The 20,754-nt window shown below is 43.8% G+C and overlaps 2 protein-coding genes across 11 annotated transcripts in view; one reads left to right on the top strand and one right to left on the bottom strand.

Annotated features, from left to right (window-relative positions):
• Positions 1–421, bottom strand: part of HACL1 (2-hydroxyacyl-CoA lyase 1) — a 47,788-nt gene extending 47,367 nt beyond the window's left edge. For 2 of the 4 annotated variants that reach the window (XR_006288973.1, XM_007053249.3), the window contains exon 1: positions 79–214. Coding sequence is in view for 1 of the 4 variants with exons in the window: in XM_007053249.3 (XP_007053311.2) it covers positions 79–162 (84 nt within the window). In the remaining 3 variants the exon portion in view is untranslated. Of the gene's footprint in view, positions 1–78; positions 215–294 lie in introns of those variants that run through there. The other 2 variants (XM_027822071.2, XM_043540998.1) reach the window with 2 other exon arrangements.
• BTD (biotinidase) lies at positions 187–19,507 on the top strand. 7 transcript variants are annotated; one of them, XM_027822083.3, is made up of 4 exons: positions 187–326; positions 3,920–4,155; positions 7,234–7,383; positions 9,958–19,507. In XM_027822083.3, the coding sequence occupies exons 2-4, from the start codon at positions 3,937–3,939 to the stop codon at positions 11,140–11,142; spliced, it is 1,554 nt and encodes a 517-aa protein (XP_027677884.1). In that variant the 5' UTR covers positions 187–326; positions 3,920–3,936; the 3' UTR covers positions 11,143–19,507. The 7 variants fall into 7 exon arrangements, with proteins under 7 accessions (XP_027677884.1, XP_027677893.1, XP_027677890.1 ...); XM_027822092.3 differs by lacking the exon at positions 187–326 and adding an exon at positions 342–470; XM_027822089.3 differs by lacking the exon at positions 187–326 and adding an exon at positions 342–480.
• Positions 19,508–20,754: the final 1,247 nt, after the last annotated feature.

Below are 20,754 nucleotides of genomic sequence, written 5' to 3'. Positions count from 1 at the left end.
ATGACCCTTCCCACTTTCCGTAGGGGAAGTATTTCCGGTTACTGTCGGGGATCAAAGCTCAGCCTGGAGCACTCTTACTTGTGTCTTTAGGGCCTCGGCGACGAGCTGAGCCCCGCTGACACATTCTTCCTCCGCAGCGCCGTGGGGAGCCATTGCCGTCATCCCGCTCGCTCAGAAGCAGTCGGCATTTAACACCAGCCCGCAAGCGCCCAGCAGCGCAAGGTCGCCCCCCGGGCCGAAGGTGCTGCAGCTTCCAACCAATCAGCAAAGTCTTTCGCTCTGATTGACACTTACGTGCAGTCAAGTGTCCACCACCCAGTGTGACGGTAAAAGAAAGCGGGAGAATAGCTGTTGGTTGGGAAGGATACGCTCCCGCGCACGAGGCGGAGGCTTGAACCAAAGGCTGTCGATTGGATCGCAGCTGTATCGGAGCTGGCCAATCAGAGGCAGGGAAATTCTTGCTGCTAGCTGTAAGCGAGGGTATGAGAAAGGACCCTCCCCCGCTGTGTTGCGGCAAGGAGGAGGGCAAGTAAAGAATGAAAGGCCATAGTCGCGTGCGTGCTTGCGGGCGCGTGCGTGAGAACGTGGGCAGCTCGAGCTCCGTGGAAGCCGACCAATGAGAGGAGCGGCGTGCCACGTAACAGCGGACGCCGGGAGGGGGCTCGCGGGGAGGGGCTGCTCCTGAGGCTGCGGCGGCGGAGGAGGGGCGGGCCCGAGGGGAGGGGCTGCTCCTGAGGCGGTGGCGGAGGAGGGGCGGGCCCGAGGGGAGGGGCTGCCCCTGAGGCGGTGGCAGAGCAGGGGGGGGCCCGAGGGGCGGGGCTGCTCCTGAGGCGCTGGCAGCGGAGGAGGGGCGGGCCCGAGGGGAGGGGCTACCCCTGAGGCGGTGGCAGGGGGGGGGCGGGCCCGAGGGGAGCGGCTGCTTCTGAGGCGGTGGCGGAGGAGGGGCGGGGCTACCCCAGAGGAGGGGCGGGCCCGAGGGGCGGGACTGCTCCTGAGGCGGTGGCGGCGGAGGAGGGGCGGGGCTGAGAAACAGCCTGAGGTGAAGAGCTCCCTGCCCTCCTCCCCCGAGTCGTTCCATGGAGGGAGCGGCCACACTGCAATAACTGAGGGGCCGTGGCTGGCTCCAGGGCTGTAATATTGCCCTGTGAGGAAGGTCTCAGAGCACTACACTGCTCCCTTTAGGCCCATGGGGCTCCAGCGGCCTTGGCTATACTTACAGATGTACAGCGCCGGGCGTTAAACCGGCCTGCCTACAGCTGAGTAGGGAAAGCGCTGCAGTCTGTCCACGCTGCCAGCGCACTATCCTGGCCCCGTTTGCAGCTGCATTGGAAGTGGTGCATTATGGGCAGCTATCTAGCACTCAAGTGGCTGTAACGTGCTTTTCAAAGGGGGGTGGGGTGGAGTGTGACAGGGAGCGTGAGGGAGAGAGAGTGGGTTTTTTTGGGGGGGGGGTGGTGAGTGTGTCAGCATGCTGTCTTGTAAGTACAGACCCCCTCCCTGCCCCGCTTCTCTCTCACTCACTGAAAGCAAATGGCAGCTGTTCCTCTTCTTTCTCATAGGTGAGATAAGCAGCTGCTAGCCAAAATGGACCCCAACCCCCCCCTTCCCCCTCTCTTCAAGCAAACATTAGCTGTCAGCACTCCAATGGAGACCCCCTCCCCCCCCCCCCCCCCCCCCCCCCCCGCTTTCCTCTCACTCATTCAAAGCAAACAGTAGCTGTGTTGTTTTGATAAGCAGCCCCTGAAACAGAGCTTTGAATGGCATCCGCAGTTCACAACAAAACAAGAGAGGATGCGTCAGTTAAAAGGATTATTGGGAGTTTCCTGAGGTCAGTCAGTGCATAATATACTCCCCGTTTACACTGGAGCCTCTCAGCCAATGTGCAACAGCTGTTAATCATCTCAGAGAGGTGGAGTACCAGCAGCCCTGTAGCCACGGAGACACAGCACTGTACATGCCTTGCCAGTGTGGACGGGGAGTGAGGTACAGCGCTCTGGGTGGCTTTATTGCGCTGTAACTTGCAAGTGTAGGGTTTTTTTTTATTGCAGTGTTAACATACTCTTGGTGAGCAAGAGTGGCTAGGCTAATGTCAAGCCCCATAGTCTAAGTCTGCACTGCCCACTAAGCCTGGTCTTTGATTCGGATTTGAACTCAAGCCCCTCTTCTGTCCACATACAAATCAATCTGGTTTGGATTAGGAAGCACTCAGGACCCAAGTCCCAGCACCCTGCTAAAGGGGAGGGTCAGAGCCCAAGTCCCAGTCTGACTCAGGTCACAAGACCTGTCATTTTCAATGTGGATACAGCTGCCGCTGCAGGCCCAATTCAGGTCAGTCTAGTGCAGTATGGATGTGTTAGCATGACTGAGACCCCTAGGCAAGCAACTGTAAACCCAGCTTTATAACGCAGTGTGGCTGCTTAAGCCTGGGCATGGAAACAAGCCTAAGTCCCACAGACCCAGGCTTAGTGTGAACTGTAGCCATATATACCCTTAGTGCTAGGATTCTGAAACTTCATAGCCCCACGACCCCCTTCTGACAACAAAAATTGCTGTACAATGTCAGGAGGGGTCACTGAGGCCTAAGTCCGCCTGAGCCCCACGGCTCAGGCTAGCAGGCGAAATTCCAAGCCCAACGGCCCTGTGCTGGGGGCCAAAACTGAAGCCCAAGGGCTTCAGCCCCAGGCAGGGGGCCTATAACCTAAGCCCTCCCTCGCAGCCTGAAGCCCTCAGGTTTCAGCTGCAGGTGGTGGGGCTCGGACTTTAGCTTCAGCAAGTCTAAACCAGCCCTGGCAACTGCACTAAAATGGGGTTGTGACCCACTTGCTTATATACTGCTTCTCATGTTATTTACTCTCCTGCCTCACAGGGGTGCTGTAAAGATTAAGTGTTTTCCTTACATTATAGATGAGAAGATAGCCGGAAAGTGGCTTGCCTAAGGCCATCCAGCAAGTCAGTGACAGATTCAAATTAGAACTCAGCTCTGCCAAAGTCCTAGTTCCTGTGTACATTTCTCCAGGCTATGCTGCCTGCCAGTCTTGGGGGCAGTAGGTGTGATAGACACACTAGAGAACATATATTATTGAGAGAACTCAGACAATAGGTACACTTGGGTTGCATTCCACTTCTACCAGAGGCTGCTATTGTGGGGATAGTGGAAGAGTTTGACAGGAAGAGAAAGATGTCATAAAAGAAAAGAATGGTCTCATTGATTCAGTCACAAGTTACTAATTTGGGTTTTACTTACGTTGCTGCAATACTTTCAAATTGCTATTAGCAAATATTTTAGCACCTAGAACTTCAAAATTGTATTTTCCCCTTGGAGGAAACAGGAGGAAGGATAATCTATTTGAGAATACCAAGTGTAGAGAGAAAAAAATGTATGTAGTGTTTTTATGGGCAGCATATTTCTTTTTATGCCTATAATAAAAAGCAGTAATGTCAGTCTGAGCTACAGTCAGCATTTTCCCTAGCAGTTTATGAAAGAGTTCACTGAATCAAATGAGATTTAGTCTACATATATTATCCACTTTAAAAAAAAAAAATCATGCAGGATTATTATACAAGTCCTCAGTCTGATTCTTCAGGAATTATCTATTTCTTTGTTCATGAACCCAGCCCTGTAAATGCAATGATAGTTGCACTGAGAGTTGGGTTGGACACTGAGCAAGGAAATTACTGCAGACATAAATGCAGTGGAAATGAACACGGTATATTTGAACTGTGACCTGAAATAGATTAATGTGAAATTTAGAAGCAACACATTTATCCAGGAACATGGCAGGGGAAACCCGTTAGGTCCAGTATTGCTGAGAGTCTGAATTTAGCTGTCACTGTTAATAAATCAGAGTTAAGAGTGTGAAAGTTTTAAACTGGGATGATTTGTTATTCAAATGTTTTGGTCTTGTCTGTTTCACTCTAGATTTATGGACAAAAGTCATGTTGGAAGCCTGCTGTACAGTTTTTCTTTTCCTTTTCTGCTATCAAGATGCCTCAGCAGAAGTTCACAGAGAAGGACATTATGTTGCTGCTGTGTACGAACATCGACCCAGACTGAGTCCTAACCCAGCAACCCTAACTGATCGACGCTCTGCATTAGAGTTGATGAGCAGAAACCTATATATATATGAAGAGCAAGTAACAGCTGCAGCCAAACAGGTCAGAAAATATGTCCACAGCTTAGTGGCCATTTTAAGTTCTATATAACAAGTTCTAATTATTGAGAACAGTCTTTTCAAATTTGGATGCCTAAAGTTAGACAACTAAACCTATATTTAGGCACCTAAACAAGTGGCCTGGTTTTTGGAGATCCTGAACAGCCAGCAACTCTTATTAACTTAAGCACCTCTGAAAATCAGGCCACTTATGAAGGTGCTTAACTTCAGGTACTCAAGTTTTGGGAAAGAAAAGACTAATTATTATAGAAAAATGTCTCTTCCTTTTTTATTTGAGAATCCAGCACCTACCTGATCCCTTAATCAAAGAATCCTCTTAATGGAGGAGTGTCATGACAACACTCTTCTCTTTCCTAGCTTTCATTCAAACGCCCCACAGAACATTACTTACTTCTTTTGTGAGGCACTGCACCCCTATTTTTAGGTTTGATTGTATAAATTGTACAGCTAGCCACAAATCCAGTACAGACTTTTAGTAAAATAGGAACAAGCACAGTGAACAGCATTGTGTATTGCTGGGTGAGATAGATTTGAGATTTTTTGTGCTCCTAGGGGAGAGGGGAGAGTGATGGAGTAGGTCTATTGCTTGGTGGGCAGGAACTAAATAAGCCAAGTGTCTTTCTGACAATGCTTCCTTTATATACTGCTACTTACTTTTCAGAATGATCTGTAAAGCAGCATTAGACAGCAGCGTGAAGGAGAATCATCTGTACCTAGTATGGGACAGAAGGGGAAAGGGAAAGAAACCTTAGTCACAGAAAAAACGGTTACTTACTTTTTGTAACTGTTGTTCTTTGAGAGGTTTTGCTCATGTCCATTCCATTCTAGGTGTGTGCGCGCCCAGGTGCACAGTTGTCAGAGATTTCTTCCTTAGCGGTATCCATAGGGTCGGCTGTGGTGCCCCTTTGAGTGCTGCGCTCATGCGTCTGTACCCCTAAGCACCGGGGAACCAGTGTGCTGCCCCCGCAATGGATTCGGCACCATGCTCTGACTGTGGTGCTGTGGCCAGTTTATCCAAGGTTGCCAGGGAAGGCTGGTGGGAGTAGGGGACTGGCATCACAGGCACTCCCCACGGGTTCCAGTCCAGCCACTGTGAGGGCCACTGCCCTTGCTGTGATGTAACCATGGCGGGTGCTGCACCACTCTCCAGCGTTGGCAGTGAATCCTCCCTTTGAGGCGAAGGGCTGAACTCTTGGTCCGACAACTGTCCTTCTGGCGACCACGGTGGAGCTGTCGAGGTCTGAGTCTGCCTGCTGACTCTGGTCGGTGACTGGACAGGTGAGGCGAGGGTGAGTAATGATGCCTGCTGGAGGGACTGGGACCAGTACCATGATGGTGGCAGTATGGAGGCTGACACTCGACTCTGGAGTCCCATGCCTGGTAGGTGGGGAGTGCGTCGAGGGCCTGGGTCTTCTAGCTGGAGAGCCAGGATACGGTCCCCAGGTCCGAGGACGTGGAGATAGGGATCTGCGCCTATGGTCCAGCGACTGGGGGTGCTGTGCCATCCTCTGAGGCTGCACCACGAACGGCATGCCCTTAGGTGCCGGGGTCTTAGCCAAGTCTGCCACCTGGAGTGGCACCTATAGTACCAGTTGGCTCACTTGGTCTTTGGCTTTCCGGGGCCATCTCAGGCACTGATAACTCTAGGAGAGGCCAGGGAACCCTGCCACTTCCTGAGGTTGGGGGTGGATCCCTGGCTGGGCTGGGTTCTGACGTCCGCTGAACCACCCTGAAGCGGGCGCAAGGCCTGACATAGGTCCTTTGCCCGAAGTCACCTTGTCCTTTGGTGCCGAGGGGCTCCTCTTCGTTTGCTGCTTCTTCAGCACTGGAGAAGGGGAATGGTGCTGGGCAGAGCCCAGTGCCAGGGGCGCGCGCCGCACCAAAGCAGAAGTACTCAGCATGGGGTCCACAGCGGAGGGCTCCGACATGGGGCGAAACGCAGCCTCCATGAGGAGCGCTCTCAAGTGGATATCCCGCTCCTGCGTTCGAGGTCAGAAGTTTTTACAAATCCGACACTTGCCTTTTCTGTGGAATTCCCCCAGGCACTTCAGGCAACTCTCATGGGGATCACTGATAGGCATTGGCTTGCTGCATGCCGAGCATAACTTGAAGCTGGGAGAGTCGGGCATGCCCCCACTTGGGGACGAAGTTCCATCCGGGACTCTGAATACAATAACCTAACTCTACTAAAGGCTAGCTCACTACTTACAAACTACTTTACAAACTACATACAGATAAGAGAACAAAAGGCTATAAGGAATCCCTAATGCTCTTGCAATCTGCAAGACAAGGTGCTCCAACCAACCGTCACAGGTGGTAAAAAGGAACTGAGAGGATGTGGGGTCAGTGGCACCTAATATACCGATGCATGAGCATGGTACCCAAGGGGGTGCCACAGCCAACCCTATGGAAACTGCTAAGGCAGAAATCTCTGACGTGTGTGAACACAACTAGAATGGAATCGATATGAGCAAGCACTTGAAAAAGAATGGAAGTTACCAAGTTTGTTTTGTTAGATAGAAACAGAGGGCCCAGGGTCTTGTACTAAAAGGGGTACATTCCTAGAAAGATTGCATAAAGGTCCTTTTTGGCACACCCTGGGGAGCCATGACACAACCATCCTGAGTGTGAGCCAAGTTCAAGGAGCCAAGAAAACACACACACACAATCACCTTTTTAGTATGTGCACAATCTACTGTGAATGGTGCCTTATTTTGGTAACTTATGGGTGGAGCATACTTTATGGGCAGAGTTTGAATGAGTACTGCCTTTTCCCCCCCTTAATTAGACCCGTTTCCACAGTGTAAGGTGGCTGCTGATCTATAGGTTAATGTGCATTTTAAAGTAAATAGTTTAAAATACTTTCTACAGTGCTACCAAAAAAGGCAAGAAATGCTCCCTCTATATTATGGTCAACCCAACACACTCAAGCAACCCTTTCTTTTGTTTGTATGGAACCTCACCACCAAAAGAGATCCCATTTTGCTTTCCTTGTTAGCATTGGATCATTTTTCCCATGTGTAATTTTTGGCTACAAGGTATGTGTTTGTTTTGCTTACAGGGTGCACAGATCATTGTATTTCCTGAAGATGGAATCCATGGCTTCAACTTCACCAGAGAGAGCATTTACCCTTATTTGGAGTTTGTTCCATCTCCCCAGTCTGTGAAATGGAATCCATGCAGAGAGCCGCATCTGTTCAGCGATACAGAGGTATAGGTTTTAAAATTGCCTACTGTGGAAGTGTAGTGAACAACAGAGGATTTATATTCCAGGTGGAGAACAAACAGCAGGAGCCAAGGAGCTCTTAAAAATGCAATTAGCCCTAGTTTAAAGAAGTAACCAAGAAAATATTTCATAAGGACCAGACTGTGTTCCCAGTCACTCTCCATTTACCCTGGAGTAGCTCTGTTACCTTAAAGAATTATTCTGAATTTATAGCAGCGTAACTGAGATCAATATCTGGCCTTAAGTAAGCAAAACAGATTCCACATAGACAGTTTGTGAAAATTGTTACTGTGGCCTCTGGGTTTCTAAAGCAGCAAACTGTGAAACTTTGGTATCAATGTTTAATAGGACACATTGCTATTATGAATGGTTTAATTTTTATTCCGACTAAAACAATAGTCATATGTAAGAGACGCATCGAGAGTTTCCCTCTAGACATTCTCATTATTTATGGTTTCACTGAAAGCAATTAACACATTAGATTAAACATTCCAATTCAGTGGTAGCATCAAGTGTTCTCTCACCCCTGTTTTTTAAAACTAAAGAACATTACCAGAATCACAAGAAATAGCTCAAATACTCAGATTTGTGTACAACAGATGGTTTGATTAACATGACTGGTTGCATAACCACATACAGAGTTGAAACCTGCTGATCCTATTCACACAAGTAACCACAATGGGCCACAATTCTTGGTATAATGCCACTGAAATTAATGGGGTTAGACCAAAGATAAAACTGACCAGTGACTTCAGTGGGACTACTCTGTTGGTAAAGGGAGCAGGATTTGGCCCACAGTTTACCTTGGTGAGTGGATTTTCTGACTCTCAAGAATCTCAAATTGTTTTGAAACTGGTTCTATGAATAAACAAAGATCTATTTAAAACTAATATAAAAATAGTATCTTCCCACTCAAGTAGTCCATTCTTGTATGAATGCAGAGTTGTATCTGCCAATTTGAGTAACACAAATATGTTTTAGCTGCTTTTGACTCCCATTAGCCCTGAAAGAATCAGCACTACAGAGCAAGCACATGTGCGCTGGATTCTTTTGACATGTGCAACAGAATTACTAATTATGCTCCAACTGCACTACCAAATTCTGCCTTCAGTTACACTTGTGCAACCATAAAGAATTAATGGGGTTGCACAGGTGTTAATGAGGCAGAATTTGAAGACATGGCAAATTACAGGTATAACTGAGGGCATAATTTGCCCCACAGAATCTATTACTGGTGGTACACGCAAGACGGAAAAGCATGAGGACTTCAATAGCTCAGACATAGGTGAGAGGTTTATTGCAGGAGTGGGTGGGTGAGATTCTGTGGCCTGCATTGTGCAGGAGGTCAGACTAAATGATCATAATGGTCCCTTCTGACCTTAATATCTATGAACCCAGCTTGACTTTCAGAGCCCATGTAGAGTTTGCAGGGCTGGCAGCTAGAAAACTTTTTTTTTTTTTTTTACTTACAGACTTGGCAAACTTGAGATGAAGTCATTGAAATACACGTATGAGAACAAAGGATGTTTTTCTTTAAATATAAAATATTTAAAGATAATGCCTAATAGGGCCTGTTGTCTTCGAGGAGAGGAACAAAGCAAGCCAAAAACCTAGCTCATTCTATTCCCAGCCATTACGTCACTCATGTCATCCAACACAACTTTAGTGCAATAGATAAGCTTTTTACTGGTATTTTACTGAAGTTTAGTGTTCAGAAAAAAGATTAATATAAATAATCCAAACATTACTAAGATGTAAGGATATATCTACAGGTATTTACCCCAAAACCGCCAATAAAAGACTTACAGACGAGAAGGAAACCTTTTCCTACAAGCATCACTACCAAGTATTTCCTTGGAACAAACTGGATGAAATTAAGGGCATTTATTTAAAGCTTTTCATGGCCAAAATAAAAGTCTCAGTAATAGTTGGTCTTTATTGCTTTGTCATTTTCCCATAATTAAAAACTAAGAACTACCAGTTCATTCCACTGCTGCTCTAAGTTCAGATTTGTCTTCTTCAGTTGCTTACAGTATTCAGTTATTTTGGGTCTGATGAGCCACAACACAACCTCCAATTGTACCAGCAAGCAATTGCAGGCACAGATCCTCATAATTATGCTTCTCATAGCTGAGTGTACCTGCAAATCAGTTACACTGTCACGGAAGTGCTTTCATCTGGCCCTCATTATTTGCAGACATAATTGCACCCACAAAACTTGAGGCCATTTCTGAAAAATCAGGCCCTTAAAGTGTAAGGGAATGTTTTTTTCTTTTCAATGACTAAAACACTATTTAAGTGTTTCTAAATTGTTTTGGACATCGTGAGACATTCAAGTCAGAAATAATGTGCCTTTTGTATAGAAAGGACCTGCCCCAATCAATCAACAATTTCACCAAACACTTATATTTAATTTTTCCACAAACGCTGACATTTTTAATGTTTTTGCAAATACAGAGTGAATAATCTCAAGAGGTTTGAAATACACCATGTTTGATAAAATAATAAATATCCACACACATTATAAAATGCTTACGTATTGCTAAACTGTTTCTCCAGGTTCTTCAGCGACTGAGCTGCATGGCACTGAGGAGCAAAATGTTCCTAGTGGCAAACATAGGAGCTAAGCAGCCCTGCGAGTATAAGGATCCTCTCTGCCCACCTGATGGGAGATACCAGTTTAATACTGATGTGGTATTCAACGCCAATGGTACTCTGGTAGCCAGATACCGCAAACAAAACCTGTATTTTGAATATGCTTTCAATACACCTCCAGAGGTTGATCACGTGCTTTTTGATACACCTTTTGCTGGCAAGTTTGGCATGTTCACTTGCTTTGATATACTCTTCTATGAGCCTGCTGTAAGCCTGGTCAAGAAATACAATGTGAAGCAGGTTGTGTATCCAACTGCATGGATGAACCAGCTCCCACTCCTGTCTGCTGTAGAATTTCAACGAGCTTTTGCAACTGCTTTTAATATAAATGTTTTGGCAGCTAATATCCACCACCCTGCACTAGGTATGACAGGTAGTGGCATATACACCCCATTAAAGTCTTTCATTTACCATGATATGGAAAGTCATGGTGGGAAGCTTATAGTAGCAGAGATCTCTGTGATGACACCAGAGCATGAATCCCATCTGGAGAGCAATGCAAAACCTGGAAAGAGCATTGAATACCCCCACAACAGTTTTGCAAGCCTTCACATCGATGATCAGGTTTGCAATAAGAAGGAACAAGAGGCCCACTGCTGGGTAGCAGAAAAAGACAAAGAAGAGGCCCCTCTGATATTTTACAGGGAGATGATGTATGACAATTTCACTTTGGTTCCTGTAAGGGGAACTAAAGGGGAGCTCCAGGTTTGTGCTAACACCCTCTGTTGTTATTTAAGTTACCAGAGACCTACTATATCTGATGAATTGTATGCTTTGGGTGTCTTTGATGGGCTTCATACAGTCCATGGCACATTCTATGTTCAGGTTTGTGCCTTAGTGAAGTGTGGTGGCCTCAGTTATAGCACCTGTGGGCAGGAGGTCACAGATGCCACTGCTTTGATAGATTTTCAGCTGGGGGGAAATTTTAGTACTTCCTATATCTTTCCTTTACTGCTGATGTCTGGTATTAATGTAGACTTCACTGATCACTTGGGTTGGAAAAACAACTACTATTTCATGAGTAAAAGTGGACCGTCCTCTGGTTTAGTGACAGCTGCTTTGTATGGACGATGGTACGAGAGAGACTAGTGCAGATTTGACCAGAAATCAAGCTAGGCTCCTAAAATAGATGGCCTTCTTTTCAGAGGTGCTGAACACCCACACCTTTTAGGACTTCAATTATGTATGCTTAGAACATGACTATTAGACTTCCAAGTTTGAAAATATTGACCAAAGTGCTTTATCCAACAAATAGGTCACAATCCATGGTCTGTACCTTGCTAATATTTCAACTACCAGCAGCAATAAAACCACCTTATCCCTCAGGAAAAAAGGGTTAGCGTAAAGTGTGACAAGATGTTTTATGTTATGAAAATATAGTACTCAGTTGGACTCCATGCTCTGTTTTTAATCTTAAAAGGTGATAAAGAGGCAACTGTAAGTAATTCTTTAGGACCCCTTTATGTGTATCTTAAAATCTGAATATTCAGTTATAAAATAGTTTCCTACTTAGACTTTTGCTTTTGTCATTAATATTGATCATTCTACCTCTGGATTAAAAAAAACACTGCTATTCCTATTTTAACTTCTGCATAGATTATTGATGAGATCAATCTAGATGAAGATGACTAATAAAAATATGCCCTAAGCATGATGCATATGAAGTAAACCTGGTTATAAAAAGCAACTGCTCTAGATTTCTTAATGTTTGCTGATGGATACTGCAGCATTTAAGTTGCATTGTCTATCAAATATAAAAAGTAATAGCTGTCACTCAATCAAGTACGACTACGACTGAAAATCAGTTTCCACATGTAGGGTTCAGGAAACATACCAGGGCACTTAGTGTCTACGTTCCCTCCTATGTCGGCCAAGTTGGCACAACAATAATCCGTTGCACGCTCTGCTTCCTTCATAGCTGAGTGCCAAACTCGCCTGTCATGGGTCGTATCCTCTCAGGTCATTAAGCTCAGTCCAGCAGACTGTGTGCCACTTGATGCAATCCTTGTAGTGGAGTTTGGGACGGCCAGCCTTCCTACTACCTATTTTAAATTCACAGTACAGAACTCTCTTAGGCAGTCAGTTTGCTTCCACGCTGGCATGGCTTCCAAGCTTAGCATGGTTGTCATACGTAGTACTTCATTGTTGGTGATTTTATCAGACCATTTGATTCCCATTATGCTGCATAGGTGACACGTTGCAGGCAGTTACGTTTTTGGATATGGCAACGAGTCTCTAACGAATATAGAAGACAAGGGAGCACAACAGCGCTGTAAACTTGGCACTTTGTGGACACTTTGACCCTTTCGGCCCCGCGCGCCCACTTTCCCCCCCCCATCTTGTCCAAAGTCTTTTTTGTAGATGACTGAAAGCTGAGGCAGTTGAGTTTAAGTGTGCTGAAAGTTCTTTATCAATGCTGGTGTCATTGGTAACCGTGCTACCTAGGTAGCAGAAGGACTTGACGTTGTTTAATTGGCAGCCATTCAATTTTATGTCTGTTAGTGATGGAAGTAATGGGTTTCTGCTAGGAGATGGTTGATACAGGATTTCTGTTTTCTTTACATTAGTACAAAGGCCATAAAGGAATAAAGCATGGGCAAAGGAATTCAGCAAATGTTGTAGGTCATTTTCAGAAAGGGCAACAAATGCTGAGTCATCTGCATACAGTAGATCCTTTATTTTACTTTGCTGGGATTTGCTTTTAGCCTCATTTGGTGGAGGTTTAGAAGTCTGCCACTAAATCATGTTGTTAAAGTGACACCTGTAGTGGTAAATACGTGCAGTGACTTCTAGTACTCCAACCAAGAACAAAGTAAATAACGTAGGGGAAAGATCACAGCCTTGTTTAACCCCATGGGCTACAGAAAGGGATCAGATGAGTCAGCACCCACTGATACAGGGGCCGGCATATTGTCATGGAAGCAGCATATGAGGTTGATTAGTTTGTCCGGTCAGCCAAACTTTGCGAGAAGGCACCAGACAGCAGAGGTCGACAAAGGCAGTGTACAGGGGCATTATTTGTTCAGCAGCTTTCTTCTGTAACTGGTGTAGGGTAAATATCACATTGGCAGTGCTGTGTGACAAATGAAAATCACACTGGGATTCAGGGAGTACATCATCTGCAAGAACCTGAAGCCTTTTCAGCAACTTACCAAGGATCTTACCAGCGTTGGAGAGGACTGAAGTGCCACAATAATTGCCACAATGTCTGTCTGTCCCCTTTATGCTTGTAGATTGTAACTATTTTGGCATCTTAGAAATCCTGGGTTAAAACCACTTTTTCCCAGCAGAAAGTAAATAAGTCTAGGAAAGCTTTGTGGAGTGTAGGACTAATTTGTTTCAGCATGCCAGCTGGGATTTCACCAGCTCCAGCTGCCTTTGCTATTTCCATAAGTGCATTTTTAGTCTCCTCCAAAGTTGGTGGATATTCCAATTCAAATCAAACTGGTCTTTGCTTGATTGAGCATACTATTTGATCATTTGCACTCTACTCACAATTGAGGAGAGTCACAAAATGTTCTTTACATCTTTTTAGTATCATACTGTGCTCAGTCAAGAGGGTACATTTTAAAAGCAAAAACTGTTAACTACAGCGTCCAGAACACACCACTATGTTCCCATTCACTGACCTTCGCATTCTCATTAGTTTTGTCCCCCCTCCCACTTTCAGGTCTGTTTGGTTCAGTTCCTCTCCCACAGGCTTTTGGCTGTTTAGCAGCAGGGAGCTTCTTTGTCTACATGTTTCAGAGTAACAGCCGTGTTATTCTGTATTCGCAAAAAGAAAAGGAGTACTTGTGGCACCTTAGAGACTAACCAATTTATTTGAGCATGAGCTTTCGTGAGCTACAGCTCACTTCATCGGATTCATCATGGTGCCACAAGTACTCCTTTTCTTTTTGTCTACACGATGGCCTTGAGTGGCAGTTTCGCCCCTTATCTTCAAGCCTAGCTGAATCCTCGAGTTAACCCATTCCTTTCTTTCTCCCTCCCTCTTCGGCCTTTTGCAGCCTGCAAAGGAATCTTCCACTCCACACTCACACCTTTCACGCTTCCCAAAATGCTTTGCAATGCCTGCAACAGCATTAGCAACGTACAATGCTGATCTGCCTCCCCAGGGGACTCCCTGAGGGAGGGGGCCATTGGGTTGTGACTTCATTTCTGTTATAGTGGAATGGTTGACCTGCAGATTTGGTCTGATGGATGCTGGTGCAGTAGCGTGATGGTTGCTCACTTTATCTTTATTAAATAACTGCATATTGAGTGGCTAAGGAGATGGATGGCACACACAAGTCTAACAAGAGACTAGTGATTCCCAGACTTGATTTGGTCATATCAAAGAAGTACTGAGATGTGTGTGCTCACTCAAGGAGAGCTGAATACCTGGTGCCACTTGATTCTCATTTTATTAGCGAGCATAGGACAAGCCATCTGGATTTTGGCTAGATATATGCTAGCACTAGCATGGAAAGTAAAGCATGTACATGTATTGGAGGAATTAGAGAGGATGAATGAGGATCCTACACTTTGAAGGACTCCATGTCAGGGTTTCAAAAAGGGTGATGGTCTCAAGAAAAATGTGAGTTTGCATCTGACTCTTTGCACATCTCTGTGGTAATTATGTGGAATCCTTTACTCCCCAATCTCTTGCAGTCTCCTTCAGGCTATACGCACAGAGATCCAGTACAGTATAGATGACAGCTACACAACAGAATTGTTTTTCCTGTAACTATTTCCTGTAACATCTATATGCCATGTAAGTGTCTACCTCATTAGATGTAACATGGGTTATTTAAAAAAAGCTCTTACACCAAGCATTTGTTTAACATGCTCAGAAATGAGAAATAAGGTAAAAGCCACATCCTTTTGTGCTTCCTAAACCATAGCCAGATGCTGAGTAAGCACAGCTGTTTGTGTAGAACACAGGAACAGTTTATGCTGTAAGGATGAAATCTAAAAAGAGAATGAATGTTGGGAGAATCCCAGCCTTAAGGGCTAAAAAACCAGTAACTTTGAATCAAGTCTTCTTTTTGGCCTGAGATAAAGTGTGTTTCCTCAAATCACACATTTCATATCTAATTTCACCTGATGCAGTCAAGTATCAGCACAATCATACTACTATTTTAGCTCAGTTAATAATAGTGTTGCCCACTTAGTGTCTTTCTATCCAATAATTTCAGAACACTTTACAAACACTGAATTAAGTCTCAGCACCCATGTTAGGTAGGTAAGTAGCGTTATACCCACTTGAGAAACTTGACACACAAGGTATTACGTAAGTTGTCTTAAGGCCTTGACTTTGCTGCTTAAAAAGGGTACTTTTTTACCTCAGGATAATTAACACACACACATGAGGTATCCCAAGGTTAAAAAAAAATTACAGTGAAGACCAGGCACTTTAGTTTCATTGCAAGATAAACAGCCCTATGTGCCCTACACGCATTGATCTTTGTGAGTTTACCTCATAGTAAAATTCAAGTGCCTGGTCTTCACTATGTTTTAAACTCAGGGTAACTTACATATGTTAGTTACCGTGAGGTAAAGAATGTACCTTTTTAGTAATGAAGACAAGGCAGAAGATCATATAGCATTGTACGTGATAGACATGGGAAGAACCAGTAGTCCACTTGGAACTCTCCCAGTCCCACTGTTCTAATCACTAAAAGATTCATCTCCCTCTCAGTAAGTTTCTGTTGTCACCTAAACTGAACTGGGCAGACAATAGAGACTCTAGTGCCAGCAGCATGCAGATGAGACACAGCTCTACTATTCTTTACTGCATAGGAGAATACCACTACCATCAAGATGGTCCAGTGCTTGGACAGGATCAACTCACAGGATGAAGAACAGCTGGTTGAAGCTGAACCTAAGCATAACAGAGGTTATCCTGGTGGACATAGGAAAGTATTCTGAAGAGTCTGCAGCTTGGTTTAATCTCCTTTGGTTGAAGATACACACCCATGATGGTGAATTCAATCCATAGTTTAGGAGCGCTCCCAGATTCCTCCCTGATGCTAAGCTCTCACATATAGCAGCATCCTCAAATAACGCTTTCTACGATCTCTGGTTGGCTGAGACACTCCATCCCATCCTGGCAGTTGATGACCTGGCTTCAGTTATTCATGCCTGTCACTTCTTGCTTGGATTACAGCAGTGCGATATACCTGGCCATGAAGCCTTCAGTGCTTAGGAAACACCAACTAGAATAGGAAGCTGCAGTGCATCCCCCCCAGCAACACAGGTATAGCCATATCAAATCTATCCTCCCCTCCGTATTCTGGCTTCTTATAGAATATTGCATCAAGTTCAATGTCTCGATCCTTCAAGTATCAGAGGGGTAGCAGTGTTGCATCCAACAAAGTGGGTATTCACCCACGAAAGCTTATGCTTCAGTACGTCTGTTAGTCTATAAGGTGCCACAGGACTCTTTCCCACTTTTATCGATCCTTCAAGGCACTCCATGACCTGGGCCCAGGGTATCTAAAAGACAGACCAAATCCCTAGGATGAAGAGCATGGTCAGCAACTCTGTGCTCCTGGCTCAATGGAACTCTCTATGGTATAGGTAAAGCTCAGTTGTACAGGAGATGGAACTTCCTCAGGGGTCAGCACAAGACTAATGAACTCCCCCAGGAACTAAGGACTATCAAAAACCTCACCACCTTCTGCTCCAAGTAGAAGTCCCATTTCTTTCGCTTTGCCTTCTCTAACAAACATATAACAGTTTGTGGGCATTTGTGTGTATTTTATATTAATTTATTACCATTATAAATTTCAAAATAAAACACTCCATCTATATGCACACAAATCCCCATGGGAGAGGATGAGACAGATGTTAGTCACGATGCTTCATATACTACAGTGACGAGCACAGCATAGGAACTTATATAGAAAAGAACCAAATCTGTAACATTCCTTAGTATAATGGAAAATAAACTCTGATATGCTGTACAATGAACCATGCTAAAAGAAAAGTCTTCTATATTTTCTCAGATATGTGGGGCTGTACCGACATCAATTTGGAAACATTTGTCAATTTTTCCAAGCTTCTCTGGGAATGTTCGCTACTTTTTAAAAAAAGATTTTAGATTTAGGAATTAAACTAAACATTATTTATGACTATCTCAATCAGTTTTCATCACCTTTAACAGTGAGAAAAGCCACATTTTGTGTGTCAAGTCACTAAGAATACTGAGCAGTTTTAAAACGTAATAAAAAAAATCTAATTGAAGTATCCCCGGTGAGCCTGCTCAGCCCTGCCAAATTTCCCAAAGTAACTACACCTCTGACCCCTTCATAGCCTCCTTGAGAGCACCCCACTCTTAGGTTTCAGGCCTTTAGCCATCATCTTTCTCAGAGCTGAACCCTGCAATGCTCTCCCTCCTGACCAGGGACTCAGGCTGCAGACTCTTGCAATTCACTGTGATTAGCTCAGTAAGTCTGACTAATTCAGCACCTGCAGTCTTGTTCCTTCAGGGGCAATGTCAGGGTTAACCAGTGACCAACCAACTTTCATAAAACAGTCTTGTTTATTCAAAACAAAAGCACTAGGGAGAAACAAAAACAATAAGCAACTTATATGCAGGTGTAGCTAATGAGGCAGTCATCAGGGTCTCCATGTGGAAGATGGATAGGATTGTAGTCCAGGCCTTTTCCACTGGGCCTGTCTCTCTTGGTCACAGTTTCATGTCAATTCTTGGCTTGAATGCCAGTTACCTGTCTCCTTACGTCAGGCTGTTTACTTTATACTTTCTCAAAAGTCCTTTATGTTCTTAGGCTTCTTGAACCAGGCCAAGCCAGAGCATGTGATTTCCCCAGGGGATGAAACTGCCACAGACTTGTTACTTGCATTAGGGATGTGCATTAATTACCCTCAGTGGTTTTAGTCCCTGTCAGAAGAATCATTTAGCTCGCCTGCTGAGCCAGAAATTCAATAATTAGCCAGCCCATAAAGATACACTTAACATTTATAAAATCATTACAAGTCTTTGATTAGTCCCAGTGTCCATAGCATGCCAAATGCCCACGACAGGGACGCTTGTTAAAACCATCGTGAAGATGTTGCCCTTCGGAGATTGATGTTTCAGAGCCCTAGCATATCTCGTTTGTTTGTTTAAACTGTTCATAGATATAAAAGGTAATTTCACTCTCAGACTTCACTCTGTCATGTTTGTTGTCCAGGAATAAATAAGATTTGCTTGTCTCTTGCACCTGACCAATAAGGGAAATTCACTTAGTTGTCCTTATTGGCTTGAATCTTGAGATAATTAGGAAATCTTGTTTAACTAATTCAATTCATTCTCAGTTGCCTAGAGAATAAAACTCCACACACTTCACCATTTGAGAGCTGACTTGTGATTTTTTTTTTTTATTGCACTTGCTTAAATGTGCACAGCAACTCATTTGGTATTTCGATTCACGCTTTAGGGGAGAAAAATGACTATTTAATGACACTGCAGTGATACTAATATAGCTGGAAGAGCCCATGAGGCTGCATATTGTTAAGACTACTGTCTTTATAACGACATATCCAAATGCTTCAAGGATTTCTCTTTCAACCAGGGTTTGAAATTGCTAAGAAATAAACGCAAGCTTAGACTGTCAGCAGCTCCCTTCTGCATCACATAAAATGAACCAGAAGACACTAAAAGCTTGAACCACTTCAATTTAGTCGATGTCAGACACATAATGCTGGGTCTGCACTCTCATCCCAAGGTAGTTAATTCATATCTTCTTGAAGGTACAGTCTTTAATCTTCTTCCCTCTCACTCTACAGTAATATTTTAAAGGTAAATTCTGAAGCCAAAAAATACCCCAGTGGAAGGATTTGTCCTTTACTGCTCCTGTCACATACAGAAAGGCAACTTCAAATTTGCTTTAAAAAGTTGACTTTCTGAATTGTTTTCTAAATCAGCAGCAGCAACATCAGGCCCTTACATAAACTGCAGGGGGAGGGAATGCTCTTTCCTAGACTGAAATATTAAACTAGGAATTGTCGTCATCCTCTCCCCCTCAGGCATGGAGAGAGCTGTAGTTCAGATGACCGTCATGGGTGTTATTACTATTCAGTTCCTCCAGCCAAAGGAGAGAACCTGATACTACCCCCAAGCAATGGAAAAAAACATTTGGTCCCATAGTAGAGTTCAAGATTAGGAAAGCCCATCTCATCATCATATTATTATTTACAGAGTTAAATTTAGAATAACTTTTTCAAATAAATACAGTATTTTGTATTTAAATGTTTGAAAGTTGATTGCTCTTACAGTTAAAAAATCTGCTGTCAATTTGTTTAATAATGAATGGAATTGTCTTTATATTTTTATATCTAAATAAGAATTATTCCATGATATTTAAGACCTTTGTTGTCAGCTTGTAAAAGACAGCCCTGTTTAATGAATTCCTTTTCTGTATGATTTTGCACAAAATACTGGCTGTAGATTAACATTTTTGAATCCTGACTTGAGATCATTATTGCCCAACTGTAGCATGTATTTCTGAAACAACTTATGGGATCAGACAGTTAAAACATATCAGCAGAGAGGAATACAAGAGAGGAAGTATCACCAGTTGGAATAGCTATGATTTGGGAATTTAAATGAATCTTGTAAGGCAAAGGTTTCAAAAACTAGAAAAAAATAGATAGATAGCAGTTAGGCTTAGTGGTGCTGCTTAGTCATTCGAAGGTGCAGAGTCATCTTCATCAATCAAGCAAGGCACAAGGAGCATAGAAAAAAGTGTATCCAGTTTTGAACTCACTTTCTATTTTAATATTTATTAGCTTGTGTCTTTTGATATTAAAATAGATATTCCTCAACTTAAACCCAGACCTTTGGGACAGGGACAGAGTGGGATGACAGAAAGGTTGGATGGCTAATTAAATATATATAAGAGACTCTTCTGGGTTACTGGTTCAAATCCAGCCAAAACTGATAGCAGGTAAAAGTTGTTGCCATCCATGTCTGTGTGATGACAATATGTTAAATGACTTGGCCTTTAAATGTAATGGCAGATGTCCACATCACAAAAACCACCACACCACCGACATTCTTGTAGCCAGCGACAGCAGAGACTAATGGCGGAAAAAGTGGTTCTTACACGTAAGCACCTTCTTTGCTCTTAAATTAAATAAATAAAAGTAGTCCTGGCAGTTCAGGGTTAAGGCAGACTAGTGGGAATGCTTGCACGGCCATTCCCAGTATTGTACCAGTTCTACAGAGAAAAAGAGCACACAAGTCTCTAGGTCTGTCAAATTTTCATAGACCTAAGACTCACTTTATGCAGGATTGCAGGTTTAAACTTTAATATGTAACTCACCAAGCCAACCAAGGAATCTGATAGTCAGTGTAGGAGACCATGACCTTCAGCATTGTCAAAAACGATCTATGATTATGCATAGGAAGTTAGACTTACCACAGCTGCACACACAAGAGCAATTCTTTGTGCATTCTCCATTTCAACTACGTTATCCCCCCTTCCACTTGCCCATTGATTGATAGGTCAAACCCAGGAAAAGAAATTCTCTCCCAATAAAGAAACTCTGATAACAGAATGCTACCACTATTCTATCAAAAATACTAGTTCTAAAGAACAGTTTCAATATAAGTTTTTCTATGACTGGAACAAGAAATCTGTGTTTTGCTGGGTTATTGCATTATACATTCCATCCAAACTGCTAGAGTTTCTGGGATAAGACAAGCAGGGTATT

This window comes from Chelonia mydas, chromosome 2 (genome assembly GCF_015237465.2).
Source record: "Chelonia mydas isolate rCheMyd1 chromosome 2, rCheMyd1.pri.v2, whole genome shotgun sequence".
Lineage (NCBI taxonomy): Eukaryota > Metazoa > Chordata > Testudines > Cheloniidae > Chelonia > Chelonia mydas.
Note: the sequence above shows the minus strand (reverse complement) of the source record. Positions and strands in the feature narration are given on the sequence as shown.